The following is a 23,348-nucleotide window of genomic DNA, read 5'->3' as shown; positions in this document are numbered from 1 at the left end:
ACTTATTCAAAAACATGCTAAAAAAAGAGGGGGCTGAAAGACAGGCAGATGCAGAGAAAAAGAAACATGAATAGAAAGAAAAGAGGCTATGGAATGAGAAGACTTAGGAAAAGATAAAACTTTACATTGAGCTTGTAAAATAGGTAGAAATTATACTTCAGAAAAAAAGGAAAGGTCCAGTCAGAAAAGGGCAAAGATATTTGGGATTACAGGCCTACAGTCAAGATCAAGATGCAACTAATAAGTGGAACGGTTCAACCAAGACAACATGGTCCACTTGGGCATACATGGGCTCAAAAGGGAGTCAGGACAGAATAAGATGAAGGCCAGATGAGAGAAAAATTTAACACCCATTTAAGGAACTTAGGCAATGAGGTAATAATCGTGAGCCTCTAAAGGTTTTTGAACTAGGAAGTGACACCATGAAAAGACTGCTTTAAGAAGATCATTTGACAGCGAACATCCTCAATGTCTACTAAGGGTTCTCTGCTTCATCACCAAAAATTCCCAAATCTAATTATATAGTCTGGAGTTTTACATCTTCTACATCTTTATTTAGATACCTTGCCATATCACCGGACAAACATATATATTCACTCATCATCTTGCCCTACAAATCATTTCCCATAGTATATTTCCCTAACTTTCTCAGCATCCATACCTTAACCTTCCTTACTTTCTGTTCCTTTTCTTCTTTCCTTTCTTTCCTCTTTCCCTCCCTTGTTTCCTAGACACAGGCAATCTTTAATTATAGCTGGACTCTCCTTTCCAGTCTTGAGAATCTACCTGTTGTAATATCCACCAACAATCCCCAATTTCAGGCTCTTATGCGATGAAGAGTAGAATAGTCCTTTAACTGGTATCCCTTTAAGTAGTATTTTTGGCAGCCGACTCATACTGCACACAATACCTCTTAGCACATTTTCAAATCTCTACTCTTCATGTCTCTATGTCTTTCCTCAGGCTCTACTCTCTGCCTGGAATGACCTCTCACCCCTCCAGCTTGGGAAGTCCATCACTTTAAGATCCAGCTCAAATTCAAGCCACATTTCCAGGCATTTAGTCATTCTCTCCTCCATACCCTCAAGACTCTTGATAAATACCTTTACTGCAGTGGGGGCTAGTTACTATGATTGCTGTGTGGCACTCTCTCCTATTAGACACTTGGTCACTATAAAGTAGATAGGGTCCTACTTATCTTTGTATCCCAGCATTCAGCATAATATCCAGGCCAATTAAGTCAATATATACATTTGCTAAATTAAAGAAATTGGTCAATATCTTAGGTCAAAAGATAAAAGCTATTTTCTGGAAACACTTCCTATCCAATGCCCTACCCAACTTCTTCATTCAATAAACATTTCGTTAACTACGTAATACACACAAAGTATTTAATAAAACCAGTGGTAATCTGGGCTTTTCTACAAACTCAGCCTAATACTCCATCACTCACCACTATGCATATAATTTTAAGAAACACTCAACTAACTGAAGTTCTCTGGACATATAATCCTCTTTCACTCCTCCCTGCCTCTGTACTTGCTGTTCCGTCTGCTTCCAAGTCTTTCAGACTGTTTGTCTACATTGGAAATTCCTACTTAGTCTCTAACTTTTATCTAATTGCTATCTCCTTAGTAAAGCCAGCTCTGACTTGTGTCCTTTCTGATCTCCTGAGACCCAAGTACACCTCCATTACAGCAATAATTACTCTATGCTAGATCAACAGTTTTCCTTTTTCATTTAAATGTTTTATTGTATCCTTTTCCATTACCATTTATCCCCTTACACCCCCTCCCCTCCACGATCACCACACAGTTGTCCATGTCCGTGAGTCCTTTAGCCTTTTTGCTTGATCCCTCCACCCCCTAACTCCTGCCCCCAGAGCTGTTAGCCTGCTCACTATCTATGAATGTGTCTCTATTTTGCTTATTTGTTCATTAGGATCTACATATGAGTGAAATCATATGGTATTTGTCTTCTCTGACTGGCTTATTTCACTTAGCATAATGTTCTCCAGGTCTATCCATGCTGTCACAAAGGGTAAAATTTTCTTTTTTACAGTAGAGTAGTATTCCATTGTATAAATGTCCCATAGTTGATTTACCCACTCATCTTGGCAATTATAAATAACAATGCAGTGAACAGAGGGGTGCTTACATCCTTTTGAATTAGTGTTTTGGGTTTCTTTGGATAAATTCCCAGAAGTAGAATCGCTGGGTCATAAAGCAGTGCCATTTTTAATTTTTTAAGGTATCTCCATACTGCTTTCCACAGTGGCTGCACCAGTCTCCATTCCCACCAACAAAGCAAAAGGATTCCCCTTTCTCCACATTCTCACCAGCATTTGTTGTTTATTGATTTATTGATGACAGTCATTCTTACCAGAGTGATACCTCGTTGTTGTTTTAATTTGCATTTCTCTGATGATGAATGAGTTTGGGCATCTTTTCATATGTCTACCAACCATCTATATGTCCCTTTGGAGAAGTGTCTATTCAGGTCCTTTGCTGATTTTTCATTTGAATTGTTTTTTGTTTGTTTGTTTGTTGTGTGTATGTGTGTTTTTTGGGGGGGCAGTGTTGAGCTTTATAAATTCTTCATAAATTTTGGATATTAACCCCTTAGCAGATGTATCGGAAAATATGTTCTCCCATTCAGTGGGTTGTCTTTTTATTTTGTTGATGATTTCCATAGCAATCTATATATTCAACATAATTCTTATCAAGAACTGTGCTGTTACAGTGCAAAAGCGTCCATGGCCAGTTGTGGCTGTGTTCCAGCAAAAGTGTATTTTACAAAAACAGGCGGCAAGTCTGATTAAGGCTGTAGGCCAGTTTTCTCATCTCGGTTCTGCAGACTCGGTAAATGTTCATCAAATTAAATTGGATCTAACAGTGTTGGAAACCAAAATCATCTCTCTGCCCTCAAATGATCCCCTTATCGTAGCCTGAAGATGTCAGTAGTTGCAGCCTTTAAGACATTACTTGGCAGGCCAATCCATTGTAGGCACTCAATAACCAATGTAGAACTGAACTGAATGGGATGGAAATGAGACTATGAAGCTGATCTTTTGTGCCAAGCTCCCACCCTCCCAACTATCCCTCAAGAAACTATTGGATCTTAGCTAGATGCCCCTGCACCCAGCACTAACTTCCCACAAGCAAACAACCTTTACTTCTAAGAAGAAAAGATAGTCAAGGCTTCATTCTGTACCTCCAGCTTTTACCTGGCCTTCATCTCAGGTATCTGATGTTACCAATATAAAAACAAAATTACGTGAAAGAAGCAGATAAATAGAAGAGGCTTCCATGCAAAAGTGGGCCACAAGTTTCCACCTAAACAGTGAAGACTTCCTGGTGTTCCAGAGTGTTGTTCCACAGCAGTTATGAGCACTGCTTATATCTAGACCTTTTTATATAATAATCAGAAAAATAGGTAAGGATAAAAAAAGACGGAAAAGGAAGCTTATTGAATTATGAACTTCTTGAGGGCAGGAGTCATGTAATATTCACCTTTGTCTCACCAGAACACCTGGCATTTAGCAGACCAGGAAATGTTTGTTGATGAATAAAAAAATGAATTTATGAAGCCAAGTATCTAGATGATTAAGTTTGCTAAAACACACCCATTCTCCAAACCCCCTCAAGCATGCTTGACAATCAGCAAGATCCTTGTGGAAGTTGCAAACTTTTCAGCTGTGAGTGGGAGAACAACCTATGCCCTTACTTTCTCCAGCAGACTCACCATCTTGAACATTCGGACTCAGGATTTGGGTCCGAAGTTCCTGCAGGCTGATTCCCAGACACCTGCAAACTTCCTCAGGGCTGTAGGGCTCAGGGTGAAGAGCATCCTCTGTGATCAACAGCATTTCTTCTAGACTGACCCCTAGGTTGGCCTGCACTTCCTCCAGCCGCAGTACTTGATCCCATTGCAAGCTTTTGTATTTAGCCAGGAGCTACAAGTTGAAACCAAGATAATGGTCAGTTTTCATTGCAGAAATTAATGTGTACTATTTTAATTAGCCAGATTCAACTTTAAGCTGTTTTTGTTTTGTTTTGTTTTGTTTTCCACTCAACCTATCCACATTTCCCACCATTGCTGGAAAATGCACACTGGGTTCAGATGTTTGGAATTAACCATGCTTGTATGACAATCACAGGCTAGTTAAGTATTTTTCTTAAAAAAAATAAAAATAAAAACCAATCTTCCACCAATTTTTTGCCTGTCACCACTTTTCCTCAGGGCTATTTCTTTGAATAATTCTGTTCTTTCATCCCTATTTAGTTCATCCCTAATATATCACTCTCTGTAAAGTCTACAAAATAAGAAAAAAACTACTCAAATCTCTCATGACCTGGGTCCTGAGGTGGACACTGTATGCCCAATTTCATTAGAGCACTTCCTGTTTACTGCCTGCCTCTTTGAAATGGCTAATGAATTTAAGTATCTGGGCGTTTGGAGTAAAGTCCCAGATTTTAAATGAAAACCTCATTGGTGACCTTATGAACAACCATCGCATTAGGTGGCTGGTAGTAGTAAAGCTGTATGTTTCTCCATCCTCAAGAAAAGAGTTTGGCTTCCAGTTGCATTCTGGGGCACCACCCCAATCTGCTGAAGGAGGTTAAGTAGAAACCAAACCTTTGTAACCAGGTCCATTCACCAGAACCCCAATCCAGAATATGTTTCACTCATTCTCCCCAAACCACTCATTAAGCCCTTCAGAGCAGGTAGGTGACAATCAAAACAGCTAAGATATCTCTCTTCCTGAGGTCTATAAAATTCAATTCTTGGGTGTGAAGACAGCCGGTGCAGAGAGCACCAACAGCAAAAAGAAGCAAGCTGAAAAGGGGGAAATTATTCTTCAAGGCAATGAGCAACTGATTTACTCTTCTGTTATGCTGATGATTTGATTTTCTTTCTTTTTAACAGGAAGCAGGTTTTACCAAAAGACCATTGTACTCTGCTTAGGGCCACTTACTTCTGAAGAATGTTAATAACATAAATTCTTATATTTATTAATCCTCTTTTTAAACCTCTGGCTCATACATGTGGAAGGAGTTAATAATGATTTGAGGCAGAACTGGGAAAAAAGACAACAGCATTATATTTTTCTGTTCAATTACTTCAGAGAACCTGGTGCCATTTTTAAAGCAAAAACACAAACTAAGGCCTTTCTTCTGACCTTGTTTGCTTAGAACATTTTGTTAGAGTTTATTAGCAGTGTTAGATTTCATACCCCCACAGATGGGCCCATTCACTCATTCACTTAATTTATTCATTCATGGTCTTTATTCCAAAATTAAATTTCAGAAAAGTTATAAAGACATACATAATGAAAAAGAAAAACATATAACATGTTTATTTTATAAAGAAAAATAGCTGAAGTCGATGATCTCTGGAATGAAGCTTTCTAGAAAGACAGATCCAAATCCAACTGAAATAAGCAATGAAGCTTGCATGGTGCTACATGATTTTAAATGTGCTTTTTTATTTCTTTTCATCTTTGACAAGTCTGTGAGATAGGTACTGTTACTCTATTTAAGAGATGAGAGTAAGTGACTTGCCCAAAGAGACAAAGTTGGAAATTGAACCCAGGTCCTATAACTGTTTCTCGCTTCCCCGAGGCCACATTCTCAGTGAGGTCTAGCTGATATCTATGTTGTGCTACTCGTATTAGTTTAAATCACCAATGAGTCTTAAAAATGGTTTTCAAAGAATAAACTAAGATTGGTGTTAGAAATAAACATTCCAGTGATTTAAAAAACACTTTGATAGATGGGTTCCTTCAAAGAAGGAGAAAAGAAAAAACATCAAAGAATGGCTCCCAAGTACTGAGAATGGGTTCTTCCTAAGAAGCTTTCGGTCAGCAACGATCTCTAAATTCCCACCCCTGGCCACCCCTGCCTTAGCTGCCACATCCCAGGAAATTGGCGCAGAGATGTGTAGGGAGAAAGTCTGCAAGGGATGCCTGGTGCCTACAAGGTTGACGTCTGAGGCAGCCTCCCTGTGTGCCTTTCCACCACAGACAGAGGCACTAACATACAGAGGCTCACGTTCACTCCAACAGTATCCCAGTTTGCTGTTGGGTTCATTGAGCCCTCAGCTGGAGGATCCACACAGCCAATTGGGTGTGTATTTCAGTAAGAATGACATCTACCACATGCCCTCAACAACAGCTGCGCAGCCATGAGCACTACATTGTGGGAGTAAAATAGAAAAGCCACTTAAGCACTCTGAAATTTGGCTCAGGAAACAGAAACATGACTTGCATATGAGGGAAGTGGGTGGGTAAGATCGCTGTTGCTCAAACACAGAACTCCTTGAGGGAATTTGCCACTTACAGCCCTGGTGGCTAGCCCTCTTCACATTTTTGAAGCAGGGCTTTGAGTCAGGGATATGGGTTATTTCATTACAAGTTCTTCGCTTAACAGCAGGGTGGGAAAATAAGAGAAGTTCTTTGACAACATTCACCATTTTCTTTTCACCACAGCAAACATTAAGTGTTCGTATCAGATACCACTTCAGGGAGGTTCCAGAGTCTGTTCCCGGCTCTGCAAACAGCCACTCATAACCATCATTCTCCACATTCAGCTTCCTCAGTGTTAGTCATCCCCACTGTGCATGCTCGTTTATGGGCCACAGCATAAATCTGAAGAAATCGACTGGGCATAATGGATCTCCTCACTGAGCCCTCAGCCCAGCCATCTGCAGCATCTCCGAGCACCACACTCCAAACCTCATTCACGCCTGACTTCTAGGAGGCACAAGGGACAGATTCAGACTCCTGCGCTTCCTTACAAGTCACAACCTACCTTGGCAGGAAATTCCCAGGTAAAGTGGGACACTGAATATCTACTTCACAAGCTACTGTGAAGATTAAATAAAATAATAAAAACACCCAGCACCTTTCCTGGCCCACAAAGAGGCATTCTGTGAGGGTCAAGTTTCCTTCCTTCTCCACATTCCCCTTCCTCTCTAGCTAGCTCTCTCCCATCTGACACTTTTTCCTGTGTCTTCAAACATATACAGATGTTTCCTGTCTTAATTGTCTTATTCCTAAAGCTACTGCTCTTCATTTTTCCCTCTCCTTCGCTGGCCAACAATGAGAACCAGAGACCAAGAGTCACGCTTCCGGGACCTTGGTAGCTGCTCTGACTATTGAGTGTGGCCTCCCGGAGGTCCTTCCTTATCTCTAAAATCACTTCTAAAGCCACTGGGTTTTTCCCAGTCCTGTCATTCCTTAATGAATCAGTGGCTCTGGCACTCTTCATTATCTATCTTCTTCATGTTGCCTGTTTCACTGGCTTCTATAGCAATGACTTTTCCTAGTTTCCCTCTCACCATTCTGGTATTCATGCCACCTTCGTCCATGACTCACTTTTCTCCCCTCATTATTCAACTGAAGGCTTCCCCCAAGTTCAACCCCTGGCCTTTTGATCTTCTCTTGCCCAACTCTTTCCCTCAGCAATCTGAACTAAGTTCTTGTTTTCAACTGTTACCTCAAAACAAATATTATCTGAAGGCTATAGCCTTAGCCAGAGATACACCAACCTCAAATATCTAACCACTTATAAGAAAATTCCATAAGGAAATTTCATCCCCTCCCACTTTCCAGTCACCTTCCATCCTGTCTTCTCCAAGCCTATCAGTGGCAGCCCTATGATTTCCAGCCATCATTTCAGCGGAAAACTGCAGCCCTATTGACTCAACACTTTGCCTTCACTCATGCATATCTGCATGCAATGATTGTAACTGAGCACCTACTACTTTTCAGGCCCTCAACGGACTCATTGCTCCTGACTTCACAGAGCTCAGTCTTCCAGAGGAGACAGATGTTTAATAATTACACAGTGAGGAAGTAAATCCAATTGTGATAAACTGATACAATAGAAAAATACAGGATGTGGTAATAGCATATAAAAGGACACTTAACACGATGGAAGTGGGGAAGGTAGTCAAGGAAAACTTTCTCCAAATAATGGTGTTTATGCTCAAAGAATGACAGAAACCCAATCACAGAAAGTCTTATATCTGACCTTTCTGTAGGTCCAGTCATAGCATCTCTCATATCCCTCCATTTTATCCCATCCTCACTGACACTTTAAGATCCGCTTCTCTTCATCCAAGCCAAAAGATCCTGCTGCCAGATTAATATTTCTAAAATACCTTGCTAGCAATGTTAGTAGCTCCCACTGCTTGCAGGAGCAAGCCTGGGTGCCCCTTAGCACAGCACTGAAGGCCCTGCGACAACCTGGCTCCACTACACACATCAACCCTATTCCCCAGTCCGTGCGGCCTCTGCCCTGCAGCTTGGTCTCACCATCTTAGGAATACTCCACGCTAGATTTTTGGCAGCATGTACTCAACTGAATCAACAGTCTCATTGAAACTGGTCACATTCTGGGGTATTTAGGTTTTCCTCACTCAAATTCAAGGAAACTTTCAAAGCCCCGAGAATATTATGCCCACTTCTCCTCACAGTCTATCACTAGACAGAAAGTAGGTTCCATACTGACCACTAAGTGGCAGGAGCTTTAAAAAAAGCTGGGTGTGTGATGGCCCCTGACCAAACAGGCTCTGTAATGAATCACAGTGCAAATTTTCCTTGAAATATCAAAGGACCACATGAAACTCCCCATTGCTTCACATGCTGCCACAAGGAGCTTGGGGTATGCAAAAAGCAATAATAAAACTTCTCTCCCCAATTTGATTTCCTATAATATTTATTATTGGCATCACACATTTTATCCCTCAATATAATTAAAGGATACTCTCTTTTATGGACATAAAACATTTCTGGAAAAGTTAAAGCCACTGAATACATGTAAAATATTAAAATTTTTGTGCTCATCAAAGATGTCTGGCTACTTTGTTAATTTGAGAACATAAAAATGTGCTTCACTTGAAAGTATCATTCATGTGACCATATGATTTCACTCATATGTGGACTCTAATGAACAAACCGAGCTAATAAGGAAAATGGGGACAGATTCATAGATGGATGACAGCTAGTGGGGGGGGGTTAGGGGGTAGAGGGATTGAGCAAAAAGGAAAAAGGACTCACGGACATGGACAGCAGTGTGGTGATTGCTGGGGGTAGGGGGGCATAAGGAGACTAAATGTTAATGGAAAACATACAATAAAGATTAAATAAAAATAAATTAAATTAATTTTAAAAAGTATAATTTATGTAAGTAATAATTATAAATCTCTATTGAGTTTGCTTTTATTTAGTTTAAATAGCTCTACAAAACTGACTTTTAATGAATCTGCATCAATTAGTTTTTGGAAGCTGCTGGAAAAAGAGGAGCAGGAGGAGATAGAGGGAGAGAAAGAAAATTTAAGAATAGAAGTAGAGCCCTGACTAGTGTGGCTCAGTAGATTGGAGCATCATCCCATAAACCAAAAGGTTCCAGGTTCGGTTCCCAGTTAGGGGCACATACCTAGGCTGCAGGTTCAGTACCCGGTCGGGGTGTGTGCAAGAAGCAACCAATGGGTGTTTCTCTCTCACATGGATAGTCAATGTTTCTCTCCCCCTCTTTCTCCCTTCCTTCCTCTCTCTCTAAAAAAAAAAAAAATCATAAGCATGTCCTTGGGTGAGGATTAAAAAAAAGAATAGAATAGAAGACAGTGACCAAAGGGATGTTTACCAGAAGGGAGAGGGTAGGGGGATGAATGAAAAAAGTGAGGGGAAATATGGTCAATAATATTGTGATAAGTTTGCATGGTGACACCTGTGATTCTAGAATTAGTGGGGTGACCACATTGTAAGGTATAAAAATGTCAAATCACTTTATTGTACACCTTAAACTAATATAACTAATATAATATTGTATACTAACAACTTAAGTAAAAAATTTTTAAAGAATGGAAGAAACTATCAACATTAAGGTAAAACAAAGAAAAATCATCTTTATTGATTTAGTGTACTTCCCTGTCCTAAGATACAAAAGGCAATCATTTTCAAAATAGAGGTGAAGAGATAGAAAAAAAAAAAAAAGAAAAATGTTATTCATTACAATTTTGGCATGTGCAGCTTTATCTAATCAGTCCTATTTTCAAAACTATCCTGAGAAGTCATTTCTCCACTGATACTTTATTTTATTGTCTGAAAACAGAATGTTCATGCAGATTAAGACAAGCTTCTTTACCTTTTTAACATGGGAGTTTAGTTCCTGACTTAATGAGACCATTTCCAAACACAAATTATATTCATTCACATATTACTGAAAATGGGAAAATGGAATCGTGTTGTGAGAAACATATGCTTGACTTCTGGCCAAGATGGAGGCCCAAACAGACACGCTGGGTCTCCCACCACAACTAAGAAGGAATACAACAACCTCAAATCTAGAGACAACCAGAAGTTCCAGAAAAATCAAAATGCATGGAAGTCCAGCAAACAAAGATATAAAGAAGAAATACTTATCCAGACAGGTAGGAGGGGCAGAGCCCAGGTGGAGACGATGTGGTGGGGTGGCAGTGGCAGCAGCGGCAGTGGAAGACCAGCAGAAAGTGCAGTCACACATTTTAAAAAGTGGGGAGAGACACCTGGGGAGTGTTCCCAGCACCTGACCAGACCCAAAGCTCACAGCCCCAGCACCAGGGAAAATCAAGCCTCATTGCTTCTAACTGTGCAAAACAGTGGGGGTTGGGGCAGAGGAAGAAACTTCCAGTCTCTCAGCAGAGTCCACTGTTTAAAGGGCCCTTGTGGTCCTAGAACATCTGCAGACCCACCCACTCTGTGAACGATGGCCAGGGCAACAGCCAGAGAGGCACAAGTCCCATACAGAAGTGGGAGAAGTGCCTGGAAAAGGGGCAAGTGCTAAACAAGTGGCATTGTTTTCTCTCTGACCTCTCCCCCACATACAGCGGCACAACCTGGTGAAACAGGTTGCTCTGTACTGATGAATACGTAAGGCTCAGCCCCTTACAATGTAACAGGTGCAACAGCTCTACCTAAGACACAGAGGTAAACAAACACAAGAGCCTGTCAAGATGAGAAGTAGAGAAGTATGGCCTAAAAGATGGAATGGATCAAGGTTCCAGAGGGAGAACTAAATGACGAGGAGATAGCCAACCTAACAGACCAGGAGTTAGCCAACCTAACAGACACAGAATTCAAAACACTGGTGATAAAGAAGCTCACAGGCTTGACAGATATGCTTGAGTACAGCAGACACCTAAGGGAAGAAGTAAAGGCTATGCTAAATGAAATGAAGGAAAATCCACACAAAACCAATGGTGAAGGAAAGGAAGTCGGGGTTCAAATCAATGATTTGGAACATAAAGAAAAAAGACAGTCAACCAGTACAGAATGAGGAAACAAGAATTGAAAAAAATGAGGAGAGGCTTAGGAACCTCTGGGACAACTTTAAACCTGCCAACATCAGAATCATAGGGGTGCCAGAAGGAGAAGAGGAAGAGCAAGAAATTGAAAGGTTATGTGAAAAAATAATGAAGGAAAACTTCCCATATTTCGCAAAGAAAATAGACATACAAGTCTAGGAACCACAGAGAGTCCCAAACAAGCTATACTCAAGGAGGACCACACTAAGACACATCATAATTAAAATGTCAAAGGTGAAAGATAAAGAGAGAATCTTCAAAGCAGCAAGAGAAAAGCAGAGCATTACCTACAAAGGGGTGCCTATAAAACTATCAGCTGATTTCTCAAAAGAAACTTTGCAGGCAAGAAGGTACTGGCAAGAAGTATTCAATGTGATGAAAAGCAAGGACCTACAACCAAGATTACTCTATCCAGCAAAGCTATCATTTAGAGTGGAAGGGCAAATGAAGTGCTTCCCAGACAAGGTAAAGCTAAAAGAGTTCATTATCACCAAGCCATTATTATATGAAATGTTAAAGGGACTTATTTAAGAAAAAAGATCAAAACTATGAACACTAAAATGATAACAAATTCACAATTATCAACTGAATCTAAAAAATAAAAACAAAATCCAACTAAGCAAACCAGAATAGGAACAGAATCATAGGTATAGGGATCATATGGAGGGTTATCAGCTAGGAAGGGGAAGGGGGATAAATAGGGAAATGGTACAGGGATTAAGAAGCATAATCGGTTGGTACAAAATAGACAGGGGGAAGGTAAGAATAATATAGGAAAAGGTGAAGCCAAAGAACTTATATGCACAACCCATGGACATGAACTAAGGGGGGTGGGATTGGTGGGGGAAGGGGAGTACTGGGCAGAGGGGAGCAAAGGGGGAAAAAATTGGGACTACTGTAACAACATAATCAATAAAATATACAAAAAAAAAAAAAAAGAAGAAGAAGAAATATATGCTTAGCAGAATTCTAGCCTGTAGGCAAAAACATAATCTTAACATCAAGATCTATGTTTGCAGCCCATAATAGCAATTTTACCTTTATCTCCCCTTTATATGTAATCTTGGATTCTAGTGATTTGCTGCAACAAGATTTAGAAAACATTCTCCACCTTATTAAAGTCTTTCACTTTTTTCTTACATATTTTTAAAATGAGAAAAATTCAGAGTATTGAAAACAATGTGTTTTATATACATGGCAAAGAGCCAAAATCAGATGCCAATTTTGCTGGTCACAGTTCCTCTAAAACACATATGGAGTTACACAGGTAAACTCAGAAGCCATCCTCAAGAACAAGAGGTTCTGCAATTAAGGTTTTCAGCCACTGCTTTCAAAAGAGATGCCCTTTTTATAATTAACTATCAATAGACATTCCCCCTATCCTGACAACTTTCATTACAGAGATTCAGCATCAAAGTTTTATCCACCACTTTTTTCTTGAATCTTTGGTAGAGAATGTGGGGGACAGATAGGCATGGTTCAAAAGACTTTAACCGCTGTGTGGAGCCGCCCCCCCTGGGCCCTTAGCCGGCAGGTTGTCTTCCATGCTTGCTCTGTATCCCACCCTCCAGGAGATTTTAAAGATAGAATAGAAATACAAAGTGGCTTTTAAGGAAAAGGGAACCTGCTCTGATTTTCTCTAAATAGCCCCACATTCTTGTCATTAGGATGTGAAAAACAGAATGATTGAGTGAAAGTAAATGTTCTTGAACTTTTGTAAAATACCTGGGTGTCTCAACCCTGTATTGATCTGCATTTCTGTTTGTTATTACTCCCAACCATTTGGTGAAGGGCTGCATGTTTTCCTTATGCATTTCCCATGTAGAAAGTAGATAAAAACGCTGGCTAATAAAGAAACGAGGACGATTTTCCTCAGAGAAAACCCCCTCCCTTCCTTCCTCAGATGGTGAGTGTCTGAGTAGTTTCTTCATCCATTCCGAGGGACCCAGAGTCTCTCTCAAGAGAGTAGTCACAACATGAATCCATTTTACATTTTCATCCTTGTTTTAGCTCATGTATGGATCTTGTGGAGGATGTCTAATTTCGTGATAAACTTTGAAAACAATGTTGTGTATGTTTGAGGTCTCCTCAGGAAGGCAACACTTACTCATCGACCTCAAAATAACTAGTCAACAAGAATAAGTCCTCAAACAAATAAGACACTAATTTCTTCCATCTCCTGAAAGAGGAAGCTTGTCCTAAAAATAAATAAATAAATAAAGTCACTGAAGCCTTGATATTGAAAAGTTTATTGTACTACTTCTTCTCGTAGATATACTAATTAAATACTGTGCAAGTTTAATATTAAAACACATCTATGACATAACTTTTAGAAAATATATGAAGAGTAAATTCCAAATTTTAAAAATTTAAATGATGATTTTTTTAAAAAAGGTTTAACCAAAAAATTTCCCAGAAAAAAAAAATCTCTTATTTTTTCTGGCTCATCATATCTCTGCTCTCCTCAACTTCACAACTTCAGGGGGTGAGAGTAAGCAGTGAAGGAGTAAGTCAGTTAAAAGAAAGAATTACACCTGCACATCTCCATGGTAGCAAGCCCAGTGCTGGGTACACATTATGCACTTGTAAAAACTTGTGAAACTGGGCAGGTACACAGGGAGCAGTTAATCATTTATTCAACAAATGTTTACCCTGTGCCTGCTTCAGCCTCAGCACTATGCCAGGGGTTAGGTTAAGGTGGACACAGCCTTGGCTCTCGGGTAAAATCAAATCAGAAAGAAAAGGCAGACATTAAACAATTGCTATAGTACCAGTACTGAAATGCAACATACAAAAGGAGCCCTACCTTAGGCTGGGAATAAGGAAGTCGAGGAAGGTTTTCCTGAGGGACATTTGGGCTGAGACATCAAAGAGCGCTGGAGGAAGAGTGTTCCGGGCATGTGCAAAGTCACTGAGGTGAGAGCGAACATCGTGGCTAAAGTGCAGTGGAGTTGGGGATGCTGAGAGGAAGAAGATGAGGTGCACAGCCTTGGATCCTGCCGGGCTCTCCAGGTGGTAAAGAGGACTTTTTACTTTATTCCAATGAAATGTAGCTTTTGAAAGGTGTTAAGCAGGGGCATTACCTGGTCAGATTTAAATTTCTGAACCACCATTCTAGCTGCTACTTGAAAAATCATCAGGAGAAAGCACAGTGGAGCTTCTGACCCAGACTCCATGACCCAGCTCCCAGCCTCAGTTCTCTCGGACTTTCTAGTTATATCATGTGCTTTTCTGGATCTTCCATAATATTTAATTTTTGTGTCACATTTTGGAGCACATGGTTATATACCTCCTGATCACATACTAACCACTTCTTATTTCTTTTCTTTTTTTTTATTTTTCAATTACAGTTGACATTCAATATTATTTTGTGTTAGCTTCGGGTGTATAGCATAGTGATTAGACATTTATATAATTTACAAAGGAATTTCTTATCCCTGTAACTTTAACTCCTTGCTCTCTCTCTTCTTAGGTTCTGTATCATTTTGTATGCTGCTTTTCATATTTCCTAAGTAGATTTAATGCTTGACTAACAAGGGTCTTCTAAATTGTGGAACAAAGAACTGGCAAGAACTCCTCTGGTTTGTGTTTCACTAGTAGACACGTATGGCCCTGGCTGGTTTGGCTCAGTGGATTGAGCGTCGGCCTGCGAGCTAAGTGTCGCTGGTTCGATCTTCCAGTCAGGGCACATCAGAGAAGGAAAACTCTGACTCCAAAAAACCTCCGCTGCCTTGCGGCATACCTCTTTAGGGGAAAGGCTAAGGGAGTAAACCCCGACAGAAAATCGGAGCCGGAGTCCCTAAGGCGGTTTGACGTTGTAGTCAACACCGGCAACTCCTGCGGCGCACCTGAAGCCAAGCTGTATTGACTCCGTCTTTCCCTTGGACCCTTCAGCTGCGAAGAGAGGGGGGGTCTGCTGCATGGGCAACAGCAGACCCTCCATATCACCCTGCCCAGGCTCTGTAGCTTCAGCTTCACGAGGACACTCCAGCTTCATCGCAAGATGTCGATTCAACACGGGAGGAGACAGATACCGTGTCACTCCCGAGTTGGACTGCACAGCCATTCTCGGCGGTGCAGATAGACTCTTAAGAAGCTACACCATCGTCTCTCGAGACGGACGGCTGCCAACGAGTAGACACGTAGAAGTCTTCTGGCACAGGGAGGGTTACACCAAGCCTATATTTTTAAAGAAACCACTGATGGTCCAGTACAAAATGGTGCATATAAGAAGATCAAGGGTTGAGACTCCCATAACTTCTGTTCAGGGAACAAGACCAACTATGGTTTCTTCCCGTCAATCACCTCCATCTTTCTCCACCCATAAACCTAACTTGTGATCTGTGTTTCACATGTATAACCTGTCCTCTTTGACCCAGTGCCACCCTAGAAGACTCAACTGTGAAGTCCATATAGCTTCTTAATAGCTAGAGGTTGCAGGGCACACGTATAGGCTTATTGATACCCCGAGTTGGAATTAGATTGTTCACCCCAAGACCTTCAGTTAGAATGTCACTGCAGTCAGAATGTTTCCCTAAATTCTAGGTAAAGACACAAAGTAATAGGGAACAAAGAGAAAAAGAACAAGAAAAAGTTTACTTCAGTTTCATTAGTTTGCCAAGTCCATACCTTTGCAGCCAGCCGACACTCCATCACCCTGATGTTGAAATGGGAGGTTGCTGCCTTGTTCATTTCTACACAACTGCTGGCAATCACAAACACTGCCCCACTTGGGAGTTTCACATCAGTCGCCCTCAGAGGACTAAACTCTATCAACTTGGCCTATTGGAAGAAAAATGACAGGTGAGATATGCTGTATTAGAATTCAGAAAAAGATTAACCATTTATGTACTTATATATCTCAGTAAAAGCTTTTTCCTAAAAAATGCATTCATTCCTTCAAATATTATTTACTAACTTCCAGTTACTATACTAGGCATTAGAGATATAACAGTGAACAAGACAGACACTGTCTCTGCCCTCACAGAGCTTACAATCTAGTGAGAAAGGCAGTCAAGTAGACAAGTACATTTCCAGGCTGTGTTACAATGGTAGCAAAGTGCATAGTGCCAAGTCCAGATACACAGTTGAAGCACATGATCAGATATAGCCTAGTGTAGGCTCCTTTGGAAAAAAAAAAAGGGAAATCTAAACTGAATCTTCAAGGATGAGCAAAAGTAGGGCAGGCACAGAATTTATTTGCCCAAATAGGATGTCAAGAAGAGGGAAGAGCATCGGCAAGTTTGGAGGCAGAAAAACACTATGAGGTGTTAATAGAACTTTGGGAATTGAAAGTTAGCTGCAGCTTAGAATTTGAGGGGTGAGGAGTGGCAAGAGGGTAGGTAGGAGGGGTAAAGCATAGGTCAGATTGTGAAGTGCTTTGCAAGCACAACAAATTGGGACTTTGTTCAGATTCTGAATCTAACTTACATTAACATCAGGACTCCTGCCATCATGTCTACTTGTCAGGTCTCATCTAAAACACCCAGAGTATTTTCTTAGCATTAAATGGAATTTACTCATGCCTCATATAGTTAGCTTAGGGGAATCAACAACAAATACTACCGATAAGAAGAAATTCAAGTATTCTGGGAAAATAGCCAAACTTATAGGTATCTGATGTAAAAGTAAGAAAAGATTTTAAAGAAATGCCCACTTCTACTTTGGAAATGGGCAATTTATGACCAACAACCCAAACCTCTGCTCTGCCTAAGGGAGTTGATGGACAAGGGGAAGTGGTATCCAACTAAGGAATTCATTCCTGGATTACTGTCAACATTCTTTTCCTCACCACTGAAGCCAAAAAAACGTTGACACAGAAAAATGATACCAAAGAGTAAATTTTAAAAAGAGGGGTTGTGAATATATGTGGTATGAAAATTAACATTTGGGTTTAAAACCAACATGAAAATGCCATAAGATGAAGTGATTTGGGACAAGAGAAGGAAAAGAGGTCTCAATAACTAGGAAGTTGAGTAATCTCATCCTAACAATAAATTAGAAAGAAAAAAAAAAAACCCACACACAAGAGAAAAACAGACTTGAAGTATGATTCTGGAAACAGAAGGGAGAGGTGATCAAAATCAAACAGAAGAGGTGAACTGGTGGTAGCCTTGAACTACAAAGGAGCTGAAAAATACCATCCTACAACAGAGTCTAATAGAATAGCATGCTAGGGATCTCATAGTCCCCCTCTCTAGGTGAACTTTCCCTAGCTGATATTTCCAAAGAGCTCAATGCCACCTACAGTTCCTTCTTCTGCAAGAAATGATATGGACTGGTCCATCCCTCCTCCTTCGGTGCCAATATAACGCTCACTCTTGGCACAGATTTCCGCAAGTTCCACCTGGAAAAGTAAAAATTGATTTGCACCATGAGTACAATCACAATCTATTTCCCATTCATTTCTTATTCCATACATGACAGATAGGTTTGCCAGCTGTGAACAACTGATGGTAGTTGCCTGTTAACAAAGACTCCAAGACTACCATTGAGCTCGATAGGGTCAATTAACGCCTGCTATGGGATGGAATGAGATAGTCACTTACCCTTAAAAGACTCCACAGGGCAAGCAGTTTCTCACATCTTTCTATTTGCTCCATCCCTCTCTAGACTGATATCACCAAAAATCTCATATGGGTATTCATTCATTTCTGCCTCAGCTCCCCTTATAACCTGACAGTGGACTATTTCCACAGTCTCCCACAGCCAAAGAGGGGTCATCTGATTTTATTTCCCAGTCCAAGGTAATGCTGTCTCTGTGGCATTTTCATTAAACGTAAGAATCAGAACAAGTGTCATCTCACCTGGTGGATCTACACAACCAAGATAAAGAGGACCAAAATATGAACACATTTCTAATCCAAACTGAAAATGACAAAATATTTGTTTAAGAATCTTCAGTGGTTTCCTATTGATTAATTAAATAAGTTCAAACTCCTTAACTTGGCATTTTGAAGTCTTCCAAAAAATGTACAACCAGTGTGTATCACTCTTTTCCAATTAGATTTGTCTCCTTGGCCATTTCATACATTAAGTCTTCCTCTCATATAAATCCTTTTGCCACTCAATACCCAGCTTATTGGCTGTCTACTATAAGCAAGTCATTGAGCTGGCCACTCAACTCTTCCCCCACCATAGAGTGTTCCTCAAATATTGTTCCCACTGTAACAACCTTTCTCTCAACTCCTACAACATAATGACTATATCTATATACTCACTCTACTATTCATTTTTTTCTTTCTTCTAAGACTTGGTCCAGGCCCTATTTCTCACCTGTTTTATGAGAAGATCCTCCTAGAGTGATCATTCTGAAACACTGATATAGTCATCTCTTGCCAATGCCTTGAAGCTCTGACTTCTCAGCATGGCACACAATGTCTTTAATGATTTATCCCTTGCTCACTTCTCTAGCCTGCCCTGCCACCACTGACCCGGTAAAGCCTATGCTCAGGCCATCAGGAATACTGAACAAATGCTGTTCTTAATCACCCCCAGGCTCTCCTATCTTTCAGCGCCTTTAAAAGGGTGGTTTTCTGTCCTCCTCACTTAGTACTCCTCTGTCCAGGATCCGCACTAGTCATCGGGATCAACTCATGCATCACTTCCCCCGCAGCCCACACCACCACCCAACTGCACAGACACCATATAACCGCACCTCTGCACTCCCTGTATAAACTTTATTTTCATTTATCCAACCATGCTTTAAGTGTGGGTTTACTTGTCTCTTGATCCACCAGTCTGAGAGCTCATACAGTGCCCACATCAGAGCTCACTTAACTAACATGACTGAATCACATAGGTTTATTATTGTCCTTTAATCATGCCAGGTTCCAACGACATCAAATTTCCCTAAAACATTGACAGTCCTAATAGACACAAATAAAGTGTTTCCTTTTTATCCCCTACTTCACATAGTGCTGAGCATGTAGTTAATACTCAATGAACACCTGCTGCTTTCACTTTCTGAGAAAAGCTGCCCTTAACACCACCAGACCAATTGTGTGTTATATTCCTTGTTGGTCATGAGGATTCACTAACATTAACTTTGCCTTGTGACACGAGGTAAATTTGGGATTTTGACATAATGGGCATTGCACGTAGCCAGCTGAACACACAGAGCCAGTGACCTGTCTATAACAGGCACTTGGATTTTAAAATGTAAATTAACAATAAACCTGGGTGAAGAAGTTCATGCAGCATTCAGTGAGGCATGACGAGACCTGGGTTCCCACCTAACTATGACTCTGGGTCACCCTGCACACACAGCCACAAGAATAGCCACATTTCCATGCTGCTTATCTGTTTTGCTAGCCTTATCTCTTTAGGCCTCAGGAGGCAGCCCAGAATATGCTCTGTTAAGAGGGTCCTGTGCCCTCTGCTTCCCATTGGGTTCTTCCCACAGAGAACTCTGGCAGAGAGTGGGGCATGGGGTTGGGAAAGGCGCTGAGGTCAGGTTCCCCCACTGCCACAGTCACTTCAAGGCCTAAGAACAATAATGACTCAGATATAACTAGTCCTGGTTTTTCCCTATACCTACGCTTCTGTAAATAGTCCCTAGGCAATAAATTGTTCTTTATTATTGAGCATGTCATCTATTTTCTATCATGAGCCTGACTGATATAGCTGAATAAGGTGAAAATGTCAATGGCTTCCCTGAATTTTCTTTACCTCAAATATTTTCTCTTTCTGCAATCCTTCTCCACCCTAACTTTTTAAATGTCTGGGTTTTTACCTGGGGCTATTTTCAAATTCTTCTCCAAACTGACAAACCTATTAGGTACAGCCCAGCCAGGTAAGAGAAACCCTTCATGAAATAGCATAACAGCAGGTTAAGCATAAAAGAGACTGTATTTAGACTTGCTTTGTTTGGTAACATGATGACCAAGCTCTAACTCGTAGACGTTTTGGAGTATTCTAAGGTTAAAAAGAAAGAAAAAGGAAAGAAAAAAGGGGGAAAAAAGTATGCCTGTTTTAATTAAAAAAGAAAGAAGAAGGAGGCTATTATTTCCTCTTCACATCTCTAACACAAAGAGCTGTAACTCAGAGATTAGTAATTTTGCTCTTTCTACTTAAGCAAAATTGCCTGAGGACAATGACAGCAAGTTCCCAAAATGAGCACAGCAGATGCAACTGGCCCCGATGGCTCCCTGCTGAAAAGTTCCAGTAAGTAACCTAGGAAAGAAAAAAGAAGTTCAAATATTTAAAAAATCAGAAGCTACAAAAAAAAAGGAAAAAAAAACAACAACAACAACAACAACAGTGAAGAGGATTCTCAAAAATAAATCTAAAAAAAAAAAACCTCCTAAAATCTAGAATCATCAAAGGGTATGCATTAAGCACTCACAGGTGTGTATCATGAAAAAACAAAGGACAAAAGTGGACTCCTCCCCCTGTATACATTGGAGAGAACATAATGTAATGAACCTGGAGAGGACTAGTAATTGGAATGCGTGGGTCTAAAAATATTTGAATTGCTTAGTGAGGTCCGAAGCACAGTCTTTGGGTCAGCTCCCTCCAAACTGGAGAGGAACAACCACTTCCCTAACCTAACTGACCTACAGTCTGAGTCATGCAGGAACCCAGATTCTGAGAGGGAGCCTTCCACAAGGCAGGAACAGAGTATTTTGTGTGAAACAGTTGGCATTCCAGGTGTGGGGATCTTGAGAAAATATCTATGATCCGTTTCTTCTAGACCACTGCCTGTTCTGGCTGAGGGAAAGGAAACTTACGTATAATGAGAACATACAACCTTTGATATTTATCCAAATGAGGATCCTGGGTGTACAGATGTGTATGGTAAGACTATATTAAAATGCTAACACAAATCTAACAGATAATAATGAGCTGTTAAGGAAGGAAAGAATACAATACGCTGCACTACTCTACGTGAGAGCCTCAGATACAGCCCTGGTGTCATCTGAAGACTCATTCCAAGTGCAGACTCAGACCTGCTAACTCAGAATCCGCAGCTTAACCAGAGACCCCAGCAATTTGTATGCACATCCAATTTGAAAGCACTCTTTCAAATGATTTCCTGTGCTGAGGTTTTCTTAGCAAATTGAGCAGACAGGGAAGAATCAGAATGGAAGGAAGCTAACAAGTGTCAAATGTCTTCCAAGGCCAGGCACTATGCAGGTTATCTTATATGTGCTTTCTTATTTAGTCTCCAAATAAGGCCGAAATGTCACAATTACAATTGCTACTTCATAGAGAAGGAAGTTGAGGTACAAAAAGGCCAATAAACTAACCTAAGTGTCAAAGCCAGATAGGACTGGCTCCAAAGTCCACCAGCCTACCTTGTCTCCCTGCCTCCAGAAGAGGGGATGGGCCTAGATGCTGGCCCTGGTAAGCAAAGCAAAATATCTGCATTCCTGAAGTAAACATCCCTTCTGTTAGCATAAACATGGAATTGACCATGAGCCCTGTGATGCAGACATTTCTGAGTCATCACAACTTCATTTTGTCCCCAGGTTTCTGTTTTGTTTTTTTAAAAACCTTCCTAGACAGTTTCAAATTTGGGGGTTTTCCCATTACCCATCTCCAAATAAAACCCCAAACCCCTCCAACTTAGAGTGATCTCAACATAAGACTGACATTTTGGTATAATCTCTGAAGCCTAATAATAATAATAACAGCTAATGCATTGAACAGATACTGTTCTAAGCACTTTGCATCAAATTTCAAATCCATGAGGGGGGGTTTTAATTACTAAATGCATTTTATAGTAAAGAAACTGAAGCATAGAGAGGCCAAGTAAATTGCTCAGCTAGTAAGTGGTAGAGGCAGGATTTGAACTCTGAGTTTTGGCTCTATGTGCTTGACCATAATACTATTCTTTATCCTCAAGGTGAAAAGAGTTTTGGGGGTGCAACAGAAACCCAAAATTCATGAGCCCTCCATAGCCTTCCCTGCTTTCTTTTATCTTTCATTAGAACTTAATTTAATCCCTTTCATTGTTTAAATTCAAAAGAAAGGAGAGAAGAGGAGAAAATAAATGAAAAGGAAAGAAAGGAAAAGAAAAGAAAGGGGGAACAGTAAACACATACCAAGGTAACTATTATTGGGATGGGGGCAGAGTGTCCCCCTCAAAAAAAATGTTGTGGGAAGTCAGCAGGAGGCAGAAGCCTGGCAGATTGATGGAATCAGACAAGAATATGACCCAAGTCACTGCTATGAAATACCAAAGGGGACTCCAACGCCTGTGGTAAAGGCTGGTGTCACTCCCTTGGCTGGCAGACCATTTATTTTGGCTCTGACCTTTGAAAATGTTAAATAATGATGATAATAATGGATGGGCGGCAGGCCTGCAATCGCTGTGGTTTGGCAAGTGTGTCCTGGAACTGCAAATCCCCTCCCATGGTCAGAGGGTGACTCCCAACCCCAAGGGAGGGATCTTCATACAGAGTTCTGAGCAGCACAATCCTGTCCCATCCTCAAGTCCCTAACTATAGGAAATCTGACTATGACCAACCTGGGCTCTCACAGATCAGGTAAAGAAGGGTGCGGCATTAGATAACTACTGCTTTCCCCCGGCATTATCATAATTATTAAAATTAACACCTGTTAATTTTCCCAATATGACTCCAATTGTCCAGATATGAACCCAAACCAAAGAGAAAAAAATAACTCCCATGAAACACGATCTATAATCATGATCATGAACCACAATCTAAATCAACCAAATCCATAATTTGCTATACATATTTATTTGCCTGGGGAAAAAAGGGGTTCTTTCTATGTTTACAAAATTAAATTCACAAAGACTTTCACATGAAATGGGAAGAATCTTTAGGGCAGGAAAAGCATTAAAAGAGTCGTTACAAAAGAAATAAATTGATTTGACTGAATTGTGCTCAAATGTTCTATCAAGAGCATCTGGACTTCCAGGCAAGATGGAGGCATAGGTAGACATGCTTTGCCACCCTCCACAATCATAAGAAGGAATACAACTACCTCAAAATGTAAAAAAAAAAAAAAAAAAAAAAACCTACCAGAAA

General features: G+C 40.5%; 1 protein-coding gene across 4 annotated transcripts in view; it reads right to left on the bottom strand.

Annotated features, from left to right (window-relative positions):
• The window catches only part of GALK2 (galactokinase 2), a 114,661-nt gene that overhangs the window by 28,054 nt on the left and 63,259 nt on the right, over positions 1 to 23,348 (bottom strand). For 3 of the 4 annotated variants that reach the window (XM_090270579.1, XM_090270578.1, XM_090270581.1), the window contains 3 exons: positions 17,597 to 17,695; positions 15,979 to 16,131; positions 3,745 to 3,955 (listed from right to left, as the gene is read on the bottom strand). In XM_090270579.1, the coding sequence (XP_090126705.1) occupies positions 3,745 to 3,955; positions 15,979 to 16,131; positions 17,597 to 17,695 (463 nt within the window). The remainder of the gene's footprint in view (positions 1 to 3,744; positions 3,956 to 15,978; positions 16,132 to 17,596; positions 17,696 to 23,348) is intronic. The other variant, XM_090270580.1, reaches the window with a different exon arrangement.

Source organism: Furipterus horrens, unplaced genomic scaffold (genome assembly GCF_987537825.1).
Source record: "Furipterus horrens unplaced genomic scaffold, mFurHor1.1.pri manual_scaffold_3, whole genome shotgun sequence".
NCBI classification, from domain to species: Eukaryota; Metazoa; Chordata; class Mammalia; order Chiroptera; family Furipteridae; genus Furipterus; species Furipterus horrens.
The sequence above is the reverse complement of the archived record's forward strand: the minus strand, read 5'-3'. Positions and strand labels throughout refer to the sequence as shown.